The following is a 14,662-nucleotide window of genomic DNA, read 5'->3' as shown; positions in this document are numbered from 1 at the left end:
TCACACACTCACATCAAGTAGTGAGTGTGTGAACACAGCTCTCTGGGCTGTGAGCTGTGTCTGGAGTGGAATCTAATTAGGTTGAGATTGCCTTCTTTCGTCATGTGAGTTCTTGGCCCTGCTTAGTTTTTACGTACCGGTCCTGCTTGTCCTCTCAATTATCATTGTTATCTGTCATTATGTCAGGCAGTCAGAGACGCTGACACAAATGCTGCTCCTCTTGTGCGCTGTATCAGCCACTCTCTGTACAGCAGCTATGTTCACACAGTCCTGACCTAAATAACATCATGTTTAAGGACACTGATTCTCTTACTTGCCATTTCATGGATGTACCCAACTTATCTGACTTCATGTGCAGCTTTTCCTTGTACCTTTGTAGCTTCTAGTGCTTTTGAATTGACTTTGTAGAAAAACTGGGCTGAGTTGCAATTTCTGCAGCAAAACTTCTCAGCCATTCAGTCTGTGCTTGAAACAAGGAATCATTCATACTTTATTTGGACAAGAATGAGCCTCGAGTAATTGTGCATGAATTCAGGATTTAGAAACCCTGGAGAAATGAGTCCAGTCTAGTCTTCTGTCTAGACACTGTGGGACTGTGTTGAAGTTTGCTCCAGTGTGCTGGATTGTTATTTATGCCTCCTTACTGGCAACAGCTGTGGCTGGAGGCATCATATTTTCAGGTTGTTTGTCTTTTTCTTTGAAGGTTTACCTTTTTTCGTGGCAGTCACGTGAATGCGGATGTCTCAGGACACCTGAAATGTGAAGTAGTGATGATTATGTGGATTTTCTGCATTGCTAGCATTCAGATGTATGTGTATATATAACACAGTGTCTACTGTCATGACTGAAACTATTAATCGAAATCAACTTTACTGGCCAAAGATAAATATACCTGATACCCTTTTTTTTTCTTTTAAGTTAATTAAAAGCCCTCATTACATTTATTATGCAGACGTGGATGGATGGATGGATGTAAGGCGCAGCTTGAATTGCTGGTGGAGACACTGCAAGGTGATTAGACTAGTTGATCCAGTCAGTCTGCAGCAGAAGTTACAGGATTGTGCAGTTAGTTCTGAGAAGCCATAGTACGTGGGTTTGAACTTAACTGTATCATGAAATATACTGTGTTATGTTTAGCACCACATGTCTTATGTGAACAACTTTCCATTAATCTTTGAACGGTCCTGCTGCTTTTCCTGGAAACTATCTGATTGCGCAGGGATAGAAATGACTAGGTTAGCTGCAGGTTAGCTGATCTCAATCAAGCAGTCTTGGTAATCATAAGGAACACTGAACTTCCGAGTATTCCCTGTGGACAGAGTGTGCAGCCAAACCTGCAGCTCTGGGGGTGGTGCTGCAGCTCTGTGTCTTGTCAATGTATGTGCAAATGCTAAACCTGGAACCCTTATATACATTTATCACTAGTGACTAAGCAGCAGACACCCTCCCAAATTTAGCAATTTGGGCATATCTTCTATTTTTTTTTTTCAATTATTTTTTTGTTCAGACCTTCTACATCCAAAGTGCTTTAAATACTTAATTTCTTAACATCGATCAAGTCACCAGCATCACCAGCATTTAGAGTTAAGCTTAGGTTTAGATTAACATCCTTCTCTTTTTATCGATCCATTGCATACTGTGTATAAAAGATGGATATAACCAATGTAATGTCATCCATTGGTTTGAGTTTCTCTTTGATAATTTGAGTATAATGGAAGACAGCTATTATGCTGAACTAAGATTTTTCTAAACTAAGAAAAATGTAAATATTTCACCCATCAAGTCTGAAACAAAGACTTACTGGTCAGGTTGTTTAATCCGATTACCTGCATTTTATTAGTCCAAGAATTACCAATACTCTAAGAAACCCAAGGACAAAGATGCTTGAAGGGTTCATTACAGTGAATCAAATTAGGCCTCAATCGCACAGACGTAGAAAGTGGTGTTGGCCCCCTAGCAACCTCTAGCTGCTAAGGAAAAAAGTATGTAGTTCCCTGCTGATTGGCAAGCAATCACTGCAGATTGTTGGTTGACCAGTGGATTCCAGATGATCACTGATCAGTCTTTGGTCCTGTGACTGAAGCTTAAATTGAAACAACCCGTAGCTGATACCTTATGGCCTATATATCAACTCCTTGTCATGCAAAGTCTCTATTAATGCAACCCATAATACGTTTATGCCTTTTATATAATTTCAACAGGTGAATTATAGGTAAATTCAGTCTCATGCAGTTGTAATAAAGGAGGGAAAGAAAAGAAACCTTTCTTAATACCAAACTGTAAACGTGTTTAATTCTGCTGTAGAGTTGGGCATTTTAACATGAGTGTCTTTGAGAGGCAAACTGAATATGGCATTATAGGAAGTATAGTTTTCAACCATTTGGCATACACAAATGGAGAGCTTATAAAAAATTAATATGTTGGGCACAATTGAATGTATGAAACTCAATGACAAAGGAAGCTTTTTCTTTTTTTTAATAAAATGTTTTACATTAGCATGTGGCTAAAAAGTTACCTAACCCTAAGCCTGCGATGCTAAATTATTAATGAACATTTCTGTAAAGCGACTTGCTGACTCAATGAGTTGTTTCAACAAAGCTCATAAATAAGGATGGCAGATGCCCTGGTGCTCGTGTACCAGCTGTTGCGTATGATAACAAGTCTTATCAAGAATGGCAAAATTGTGTGTTGTCAGGGCCTGCAAAATGTTACAGTAGCACAGTAATGCTAATGAGCATTTCTGAAGAAGAAGTTTGTTGTGCAGTTAATTTGCATAAATTGTGTTAAAGGTCCCAAGTCTCTAATGTCTCTTTGGCAGACAAAATCATTGCTGTTTTAACTGCCAAACAGCAGCTGACAGACAAACCAGAGCCTAATAAGTACCTCTTTCTTTTTTCTGGTGGGAAAGTAGTGATGTCAGGCTTGTGGTTCTCACAGTATAAAACAAGTATAAGCTCGCCACGTCTGTGTTGTGCCTCACCCCTTCTTTTTCACAGACTGAGAAACTCTGCAGCCTTCTAGTTTATAAACACAATCACGCTTTACTCAGCATCAGGACTGATGACTGAGTATTAGTAAGGTTGATAAGCACTGTTACCTTATGAGAACAGGGCAGTGTTTATAGTAAAGCAGGCTGCAGAGTAGCTCTGAGGGACATGTTTTAGGTACAGCAGGAGACGGTTTTTCGCTCAGCTGGAAAAGTGCTGAGTTGCAGCACAAAGTATGAGAGATCTACTTTTAGCTTTGCCTGCAGACTAGGAAACTCCTACTGGCAGGGGGAAGGTTGTAGTTGAGAAAGATATCACGATTGTGTGTGTGTGTGTGTGTGTGTGTGTATGGAAAGGGGAACAGCTAGTATAATGACGTGTGGCTGGAGTCCTTTAAACTCTTTTCAAAGCTGCAGACATCTGTCTGTATGTTGCATTTTCACAATTCACTGCTTTATTTGGAAAAGCACTAACACTTACAGTCTGGACAGTAGATTTTCAAGTATTTTTAATATAATCACCTATAAAATGTGATTTATATTTTTGCAGATAAAAAAGAGGCTCTTGTGCATAATCATGTATGTGCAGCTTGCACATGTATAATGTCAGCAGATGTAGTTTAATACTGCAGAAAGCACTCGTCGTGCAGCCAATTTGTCAGAAACACGACATCAGAGCGCATGGTCTATGCCTTTCTTTTTTCTTTAGTAAAAATTGTTGCATGAGCGAAGAAGTAATTGCAGGATCGATCTGATTTAACAAACAAATAGCTCCCACACGGCAGCAAGACACAGTACAGTTTGTTTCCTTACTTGAGATTAGGTTGCAGCTCTTCATCTGACAGTTCAGTAATGTCCTTCATGTTCTGTACTTTCTGGAAAAAAAATAATTTATGAAATGTGTTTCCCTGTGTCAGAATGAAATGTTCTATTAGCATCAGCAGAGACTAAAAATACAGGAGGTATCATGAAGGTCGAATCTGCCCATGGTAAAACAACTACACTGAGCAGTTGCAGTTACTGAATGTAAAGTCAATGGATCACTGTGGCTGCAGGAGTGGCGTCAGAAAGCTGAGCTTGCTTTGATAAAAATTTAAAGGATTCTGACTTTAAAAGGACCTCAAAAGCCTTCACTACAAACATCCATTCTCAATCATCAAAGACATAGTTGCCTCCAAGTCTTTTACTATATTCTCACCGCTATGTTATAAACTCCATGCTCAGATGGCCTGGCCTGCATGGGTTTGCTTAGCTCTGTATTTTTATGTCTGAATTTTATTTAGAGTTTCTTTTTGTGAGAACTCGTTTTTTGCATCAAATTTGCATGCGCGCAGGAGTGAGATAATCCAAGTTTTTTGAGCATTTAGGTTACTGTGACATTTTTTCCTCCAGCTCCTCCACAGCCCAAATAATAACACCCATTCTGAAAAGGTCCTACCGATCATTGACCAAAGACAGTACCAGTTGGTGTATCTGCAGAAGAACGCAGTCCGCAATTACCAATCTGTCATTTTTGGGTCAACTAAATGTAGAGCTTTCCATGCGTAAAAGGCTGATCCTTGCCTGCCTCTCATCACCTTATGTCAGTTAAAGTGTGAAGTACAGCTGTCAGTACTTAAGCCCTAAAGCAGTGTTACTTTATTACAAAAGCTGCTCCAATCTAAAAAGCCCGAGACACTCACTGAAGAGACCACACAGACTGACTCTTCTTTTAGCCTTTAATGTATGTTATTTGTATTCGTCAGCCGATTTTAAGAGGGTTTTTTGGGTTTAAGCTGCAGTGTAGTAATAGTGTGAGACACACAGTTTTTCATCTCTGGGTGTTGCTGTTAATAGCATTGACTCATAATGGTTCCCTGTTCTCGGTACTTTGAACACCGTGCTAATGAATGGCATGTGTGCGGGTAGGTTTGTGTGTGTAAGATACAGCAGAGTGGCGGGCCCATGCTGCTCTGTGCAGTAGGTGGTCCTGCCTGCTTGTATGCATGTGTGTTGTGCTGTAAAAGAGGTGGTCTTTTTCTGATCCTTGAAGGTAAATTTTTTTTGCTCAGCTTCTGTATGTACATGGTGGTGGTTAATGCCACACACTCATGCTCACAGTGCTCTCCCATAGAGTTTCAGCCAGGCTGCTGCTGGTGGTAGCTGGCATCACATCACAGGGGCTGCACTGTTTGACTCATTTTACCTACAGAAATCACTTATGAGTCCCAATGGGAGTCCTGCCTCTTCCTTCTACCACACATGCTGATTAAAATGATCACCACAAAGTAGTAAACTTTCAATTCTGTCTCAGTCTTAATTTCATCTTAAATAACATTCGTGGAGGTCTCTTTAGTTCCCTTCACATGCCAGGCTTCAGATGTGGAGAGCCAAAGCTTTAAAAAGTGTCTCAGTCTAAATACTTATTACACTTGAGGGTTACTGACAGCAACTAATATTTAAATAATGGGTTGGTATTAGACCTGAAAGCAATGATTACTTTGGTAGTCGACTAATCTGCAAGTTTTCCTTTGATTATTTGATTATGCAACGATTATTTCAACAACTCTCTCTCAACTATCTCCACTTCCTGTAAGCAGATCTCTTCTTCCAGGCTCCAGGTACCTTTCCCCACCTTATTCCTTCCACCTGTGAATCCCCGTGTTGTCTTGTCCTACAGCAAATTAAGATAACGACTCAGCAAATTAATTTTAAAATAATCAGTGTATTAAGTAACACAAATTAAAGTGCTAGTAGTATTTAAAAAAACAAACAAAAAAAACAAAACAACTAAAAATAGGAAACTAAAATGGCTTCCGTCCATAAGTTCAAATAAATTTTCACATTAAATCCAAAAGATTTAGTTTCCACTCCAAAATAACAAGTTACCAACGTTAACAGATGAATTCATCAAGGATTCACAGTTGCAATGGACAAGCTCTGCAGTGGGGCTTTCTCTTATTTTTGAGATGATGTTCCCAGCTGCTGATAACAATGCAAAAGTCGCTCTCTGTCATGACTTCAGCCATTTGAGAGGTGCATGAGCCTCATTAAAAGACGAACTCATCTTCACGCCTGTGCTTAGTACTAGTGAAACAGAACAAAACAGAATTAGAAAGGACCGTTACTAATCACACATTTGGTTGTATATCATAGTTTCTCATAGTGTAATTCTATAAAACTGACCCATTCAGAGTTGACATCACAGCTCCAGGGTGCTGGGGTTTTAAATGCTCATGTGCTGCAATAGTGCTGTTGTGGAAGCAAAGCTACATGTTACACAGTCTGCATTTAACTTGACTTTCTGTGAAATGCTTTTTTAAAATCTCCATTTCTATTTTCTTCAGTCCTCCTGTTTTGCTGTTTGCGCCACATTCTTCTTCGTTAGCATTGAGTGCAGCCTTGGCAGACAATATTCTTTCCAAGCTCCTTAGATTACCATGACCTGGATGACTGAGAAGCTACACAGATATCCTTTTGTGTCGTTATGCATATTTTTCTGTAAAATACTCTGATGGACAGAGGAGTTCATGGTCGACCTCAAGGTGCCCAGGATCTGTGGCTGCAAAACAAGCACAAATCATTATGCCTCCACCACCGTGCTTGACAGCTGGGAGGAGTTGTTTGTCCTGATGGTTTTCATCAAACACAGCATGCATTATGGCCAAACATTATGGCCAAGGATCAACACTCTGTACATCGAAAGGACATCATTTAGAAGTCTTGTGGTGTGTTCAGACATAGACTTTGTATTTGAGATTCAGCTCTTGGGTTGTTTGCAGTTCTTCTGATCTTGGGGTGAATTAGCAAGGACGTCCAATCCTGGAAATATCTTTAAAACACACCTGAATGACTGCATACTTGTGAGCAGAATGATAGAAGTTTTCTTATTTAAGACACAGTGTGCACATAGAAAAGTGAGAAGTTACGATCACTTAACATAGCACAGCATAATTTATACAGAAAAGAGAAAAACTTGGTAAAATTTCAGACTAAATCTCCCTTTAAACCCTTTAAATGAATTTGTCTGAATCACGCTGGCAGCAAAATAAAATGTGGTACCTTTTTAAATCTGCTTTGGTTTTACTTGCACCTCTGATCTGTGATTAAGAGCCCTTTTATTCTCTTTTGCAGAATGTGTAATTGCTGCTGAAGCTGAAATAGCAGTCTTTAACTCAAGACATGGATGATTAGCCTCTCTGCAGGAAGAGAAAGGACCAGTCCAAGTTTTGTTTTGTTTTTTTTACTTCAGACCTGCCGTGTGAAGCTTGTTTGCATTTCTCATGCTATCGCAGTATTCCTTGGTAGTACTTGATCAGCAGTTGTTGGACCGTGTTTGCATATTGCACTATGCAGTCGGTTTTGCTTGATAGTGCCAAGATACCAGAATATTTTATCTGGAAGCAGGAAAATGCTAGCCCATCTGGAGCAGGTGAAGTAAAAGTCTGGAACTTTATACCTGTGGAGATTTTTAGGGTCAAGAAGTGAGGATCAAAATGCCTGAAGAAAAATCTTTGCTTCTTTCAGTATAATAATAAAAGAAAAAAATCTAAGCTTGGGCATGTCCCTTGCACAAAATTCCTCCACACATTGAAAAGAAGAAAAAAACAAAGACTTTGACTCAACATGTTTAGATAAAAGGGTTTTCTTTGTCCTCTTCACCTTTTGGTGGCTCGCCTTTGTGAGGAAGATGAGGATGTCTCTACCCTCTCATATTGTGACGCAAGACTCTTTGATGTCTCACAAGATATCGATAACATTTCAGCACTTTGAGTCATCTCTCAAACTCACTCTTTTGAAGTCTTTACTTGTCACTGGATGGAAATAAAACTCCAATCAGGCACTTCCCAGGAGAACTCTTCCGTCCCTTCATGTTTCCGTTTTTGTCTTTATTCCTCCCTCGCTCTTTGTTCTTGAAATGAAAAGCAGTGTGATTTGGCTACAGCATCAGACGCTGTCTGGACTGACTACATCCTGCAGACAGGGTCTAACAAAATAAACATTTTCTGCAATATGTTTGCATGGGACTAAAACTGGCTTTAGGACTGTCTGTGGCTGTTGCAAGTTCACGTGTGTCTCGTTTACAGCACCTTCCTGTATCATTTACAGTTACTGTGACCGAGGCCTCGTTACACAATCCTGTGCCCATTCAGAGCGGATGCAGTAATTGGAGCATTTGTGCACCAAAACATAAACACAGTAGTAATAGTAATAATAATATACTTGTTTGTATTTTTCTGTTTGCATGTTTCTAAATCAGTAAAGATTGTGCTTTAACACCAGGGTATCTCTGCAAAGCAGAAAATAGAGCCCTGTAGGTATTTAGCTAAAACTAGAGTATAAAAACCAAAAATACGCTCTAAGGCAACTTTTAAAAAGCCTGAATGAAAAATCATTGCCTTTTTGTAACTGCATACAGGTTGATTGATTTATATATTTCACGCACACTGTTTGTTAATTTAAATTAAACGTCACAGTTTGCACAAACTTTCGACACAAACTTCTGAGAAGCTGTACTTTAGGCTTCCTGTTCTCTGCTGAGAAAGGTTTTGGTCAAAGTAAGGTGTGTCACAAGAAGGCATCTGTGTGTTATGCAAAGATGTTACAGGAAATAAGTCTGTTTTTATGGGAAACACAGACACGTGGCAATAAAAGGAAGCAAGAGAGCACAAGAGCGACATCGGAGCTGGATTGTGAATTATGTCCGGGCTTGTTCGCTCTGTGTGTTAATGATTATCAGAAAAACTCTGAACACTTTGTAGCCTTTGGTGCAAACACACACATCATGCATTTTCTGATCTTCATTAACTGTCTTAGGTAGCAGAGTGTGTGCAGCTCACATACTTTTGCTGCAAGTATGCACTGGCAAAACAAAATTTGCATATTTCAAAGGAAATGTGGATGTTTGGCCTGTCTGTGTGCTATAGAGCTGTTGGTATGCAACACATTACATGCATTACATAAGGTCAAATCATTTAATAGCTTGTGATGAACACCTGAGACACGTTCAGTGCCAAGTGACTGGAATCATCATTTCGATAGAAGTGCAGGAACTGAAAACAAAACTAGATTTTATTGGCCTCTTACATCAGTGCATTCTTACCAAAAACATATTTGCATTCTTTATCTGTTTCTTCCTCCTCATCCAGTCGTCTTCCATTCTTCCTTGCAGTGTTGCATCGCCCAGGATGTCTTCAAAGCTTCACCCTTCCAATAACATCGCCCATGCCCGACGGACGGTGAACCAGCTGAGAATAGAGGCGAGCATTGAGAGGATAAAGGTATAGTGCCTCATTCAAGCCACCTCTCCTGTTCTATGTTATGTATCTTTTCCACCAACAACATATGGTCCAGGGGTGCTTGCTCTGGGGGGTGTAATGTTCTCTTTACATATGATTTGTCACTATATAAATAAAATAAAATAGAATTAATGGCTCAAAGTGTAGTGAACTGCTCATGTTCAATGTTACGAGATACCTTAACAAATAAAATACACATTTAAAAACATGTTTATGTTCTGCAGAATAACATATGAATGGAGTGTGGAGAAAAATTGTTGTTTTTGGTCAAATGTGAGGTGTGTACATGGGATTATCCAGCCAATCACACGACTGCTTCTCTTAAAAGTTGTTGCTTCTACACAAGCAATAGCATTGGATGATAACTCGTGAATTTGAGCCACTTTGTGGAATACAAATTACAATTTGTTTAGTAATTTGTATTCCTTTTTCAGAGTCTTTACTCCATCAAACCTGGCAGAGACAGACACGATGGTCACATGTTTAGATACAGTGGTGCTTAGAGTTTTTAAGGATATCCTTATTTCACATGTTCATCTCAAATAGATGTGATGCCGTACTCTAAAACCAGTCTAAAGATCCAAAGCTTTTGAACATATAATTGTTGAGCAGTACATAAATATGTGTTGTGTTTACAAATGGATTGACTTTGTGTGCTTACGCATTGCAACAAAGACATCCATTAAAAGCTCTCTCCATTCATATGTGATGGGTTTTTTTTATTTCTTTATTTTTTATTGTTTCCACAGGTATCCAAGGCCTCTGCAGACCTTATGAACTACTGCACCGAACACGCCAGAAATGACCCTCTCCTTACGGGCATCCCTGCTTCAGACAACCCCTTCAAGGAAAAAAAACCCTGCACTATATTGTAGTGGATGTCACCTAGCCTTTATCTGTTTTTTTTTTCTTTTGTGTGTTTGTTTGTTTGTTTGTTTTGGCTTATTAATGTTCCTGTATTTCTTTGTGTTGGGAGAAATTGGAGGAGTGGACTGGGATCGAATCATTACCATGTGTTCAGAAACCATGTGTTGTGTGCCTGTTCCAGCAGCCCTGTATTATTCACTGAAAATATTGACCCATTCTTCAGTTTGAGCTCTAACCACTAACAATACGTTGCCTCCAAGTACGTAATATCAAAGCAGATATCCTTGTCGAAATGTCCCAACAGCACTTGCAATCCTCAGTGATGGATTTTGGTCTTTCCTGATATGTGCACACGTCATCTCCGGTGGGCAGCGACTGTTACTCGTCTCCCTGGTTTGCCTTAAATGGGTTCATGCAGCCAAAGTGTCCCTCCTGCCCTTTAAAGTGTGTCATCCAAGGAGAACAGTGAGAGCCTCAGAAAGAGGTGCCACCGGTATTGTACGGTTTGGATTACTAAATTCAGGGGCAGGTTCTGCTCAAATGTTACCGTGATGTATTTTGGATTGGAGCAGTAACACTTAGTGTTAAATTCCAGTAATGCAAAGTATTTTACAACCCATCCCAGCTGCAGCAGCCCCCAGCTGCTTCTGCATAATCTGCATCCAGCTCAGTTCAGTCTGTTTCTCTCTGGTACTACAGCTGTAATCTGATAGTGTAAAATCTCCTTGCAGTATAATTACCTTGTATAGTGTTTCCTTTAGCTGATATAATGAACCGTCATGTTGATATTCATTCCATATAAACACCTTTGGTCAAAGATAATCATGAATTTACATGAAGCAACACTGTGTAATGAAAACCTCGGGACCAAGAAAACCAATGACACTGCATATTAAAAATATTTTTAATGGTGTCTGAATTTGACTGTTTTAGCCGTCCTTTGTAAAAACTTTCTGCGGTACGTTATTTTTAGGATGCTCACGACAAAACGTGCTAGCGATCTTTACTCAGTGTCAGCCCCGCCTGCTCGCTCATCACAAGTGTCTTAGTCAAGTGAACGTGCACATCATTATCTTTAAGTGTTTTGGCACCAGGTGGGCGTAATGTGTGTGCGTTGATTTCTTTTTACTTTTTATTTTTTTTAAACCACTCTCTTAAAACTGCTCTAGTTTTCCACTTTTGTGTTTGTGGGGATGGAGGGTGTCGGTCTGGCATGTGCTGTATGTTGTGATTTGCTGGGAGAAAAATATCTGCTATGGTGAATTTTACAATAAGAAAAAAAAAAAAAAGACAGAATAGATAGTATTAATTGAAATCTTCTTCACTCTAAAGCCTTACTTATGTTTGCCTTGTATGATGAAGAACATTCTAACTTGGGAGTACTTTCTTTAAAGATGTTTCTATCAATTTTTATCTGTGGGATGAAAGCGATTTGTAACAATATTGTGCCATCGGGTTTTGTCTACATGTCACGAGCAGAACTTGTTAAAATTGTGTTTCACTTACCAGGTGCTCCGCTTTTCAGCAGTTTTGGTATTGTTGTCTTCTCCAAAGGGTACTTTCAGGTCTTCAAATCAGCAAGATCTAGTGTTACTATCAATGGTATTGTTATTTTTTATGATTTTTGTCTAAGCTGTCAGTTCTTACTTGCAATAAACGAGTCCTGTATGCCTCCTAAGGAAAAAATTCAGATGACCACTGCCATGTCCTAATTTCTGTCCATTCACAGTGACTCTGTAACAGCCTTATTGTACCATTTATAGATTAATTTAATTGTCAAAATCTGCATTTTGATAACTGTCTTTATTAATATTCCAACATTTGTATGAAGACTTAACTGAAATTAATAAAGTGAAGCATTCCTACAGTCCAATACTGTACTAATATCTCAATAAAAACGTGCTGTGCTGCATAGCCTTGCTACTATCCATGATGAGATTTATGCAGAATAGAAACCCGATGCTGGCCTCTCATGTCCATAGTGTTATCTATCTACTTCCTCTCATTAGACATGTGTGTATTTCTTACTTGGGAGAGAAGAGACCTCGGGCCTCTCACTAGGGCAGTTTAAAAACCGTGTGCAAAGCTAAATATAGAAAGTGCAACACTCTGATTTCCACCACTCTTGGATAGTAACTATTTTGGGGCACAGCCTGCTTAGCCTGAGAGTCTGTTTTTCTTCTCTGCTGGTGGCCTCTTGGGTCTCTCTGACCTTGTTTCATGGCAGCTGGTGGGTACAGAGCGTTTTACGTTTTCTGCTCCACACAATGGGAAGATCATACAGGAATGGCATATTGTCAGCTATTGTAACAACTGCAGAAATACAGGGCTGGATGTGACAGTTCTCACACATACAGCCACGTAGTGATGAAAAAACACAACAACCCAAAACAATGTCACCTATTATTTATTGTTCAAAAGCTACACAGGCGAAACTCTCCTCTTGTTTTCTCACGGTGCTCGTCCCTCAGAGATCAAATGTCACTGCAGGAAACATGAGTGTCGTTAGTATTGTACAGACTATTAAAAATAGAGACTTGTAATGGAAACTTTAGAGGGGACCTGTTCTCATTTTTAACTCCATGTTTTTATTAACCGACTCTACTAAAGTACCTTTGCAGATTTGCAGCTGAAAATAGTGCTTTTTTTTTACAAACAAACAAAAATAAAATAAATAGTGGGCTTTCCTCTGATTGGCTGGCCCTCATAAACAAAACAAACAGAAAGTGGCAGAGGCTTATGTACTTACAGCCAGCGTTGTGTGCTTGAGATGACCATTGGACTTTGAAGCCTGACCTTATTACAGTTAGCATCTGCCATTGTAACATTACACATAAGACAAATAAAAACAGGCCCATTTCAAGTTGACAAAGCTATGATAAGATTAAAAACTTGTTGGTGGGGTGGCATGTAAAAGCATCCATTAAAGATGTTTTACAGACATCTGTAGGCATGAATGCCCCTGAAGGCCACTGCAGTAATCCCAGTTTGTCATTGTGCAGCAATGTGAGAGTTGGGAGTGGGGGGGGGGGGGGGGGGGGGGGCAGCGGCTGGCAGGGTAGCTCACTGACCATGTGCCCCACTGTGAAAATCTGTCCTGGCAGTTACAGTGTCAGTGTGTAGGAATGTGCTGATGTGTGGGAGGAAGGGCAGGGTGAGGCTGGATGATGGAGGGTGTGGAGTGCAGTTGCACCTCAGTTCCTCTGGTAGTCCCAGCTGCATGTTTATCTCTCCATTGCCAGCTAATCTGTACTTTTCCTGTTTTAATTACAACATGTAATGCACAACTCGCCCATAAACAGCGCTGCAAATAATAGAGTACTTTCACGCTAGTGCTGCCTGTATGTCAGTCACTTTATTATTCGTGTTATCAACTCCTTTGGAACATTTCAGAAACTTCTAATTGGCTTCATTTATATAACAGCGTCAGTTTCTTTAACAATGATAAGATTAGAATATACAAACATGATTAAAGGCCCAGCATGCCCTTATAAACTAATAGGCATTCTCAGTCAGTATGATTCAGCATACTGACACCAAAGCTGTGTAAAACTCTGCAGGAACTTTCATGAGGGCCCCATGTGACAATAAAAATGATGATGCTGAAACTCCTGATGCGATCTATTAGTTTTAGTGATTTAGAGTATGCAATTTCTGGAAATATTACGGTGGGGTTGTTGCTACTATAAAAGCTGCACAGCTTTTTCGCTAAAAAAGATGGATTGAGATGGCATTTAAAGTTATATAACAAAATATAGGAAAACTGAAATAAAAAGCTTTTATTTTTGAAAATAAATCAGACTTCAAAGCATCTGTTACATTCCTAGAATTCTCTGTGGCTTTTATTTTGAAAACCACGTTTAAACTGGTCATGCAGATGTAACTGGGACTGTCATGTAAGTTTCCACCACTGCTTATAGCTGAGCTCATGAAACATAAGGGCAACTTTAAACTAGCATGAAATTTGATAGGTGCGACTGGTGAAATGTACCTTATCAATATTTACCATTTCCATAGATGTGACCTAATTTTTCCGATTCATTTGTTGCTCTGGCTGTCATGCACCCACCAGCTTAAAAGCTCCACGAGCCCACACAGTTAGTGAAACAACTCCTAAATACCTTAGGGTGTAATCGTCCATCCGGTCTATATCCTGACACTTCATCTCGAGGAGATAGTCGTCCCCCTGTGACGCAAAATCCTTAGAGCAGGACAGCACTTTACTGGCTGGAGTAAATCAAGTCTTGTGCAACATCCCTGCAATGTTTAAACAGTGCTGATAAATGTGTCATGGGTCATATTCATACGGTTGTGCAGCTGATATGTATTGTTGTGACAGGTGTGTCCATTAATAACATTCCTCTTGTTGATATTAATTTGTTTGCCATTAGGATAGCATCTCAGTATAACGCAGCCTGATCAAAAAGCCTTACATAGCCATAAAGAAGAACCAGCACCTCTCTGAGTCTGGGTTAAACAGCACTGATTTTTGGCTAGATGCACCTATTAAAATGATAATTGATCTTGACGG

General features: G+C 39.6%; 1 protein-coding gene across 1 annotated transcript in view; it reads left to right on the top strand.

Moving 5' to 3' along the window:
• Positions 1-11,712, top strand: part of gng12a (guanine nucleotide binding protein (G protein), gamma 12a) — a 30,735-nt gene extending 19,023 nt beyond the window's left edge. Inside the window, exons 2-3 of the mRNA XM_006786785.3 lie at positions 9,138-9,246; positions 10,014-11,712. Coding sequence (XP_006786848.1) covers positions 9,154-9,246; positions 10,014-10,139 — 219 coding nt within the window. The 5' untranslated portion in view covers positions 9,138-9,153 and the 3' untranslated portion in view covers positions 10,140-11,712. The remainder of the gene's footprint in view (positions 1-9,137; positions 9,247-10,013) is intronic.
• The last annotated feature ends 2,950 nt before the right edge of the window (positions 11,713-14,662 follow it).

Source organism: Neolamprologus brichardi, chromosome 18 (assembly GCF_056152115.1).
Source record: "Neolamprologus brichardi isolate AB-2024 chromosome 18, ASM5615211v1, whole genome shotgun sequence".
In the NCBI taxonomy this organism is placed as follows: Eukaryota; Metazoa; Chordata; class Actinopteri; order Cichliformes; family Cichlidae; genus Neolamprologus; species Neolamprologus brichardi.
This window is presented reverse-complemented; position numbering and strand designations above follow the sequence as displayed.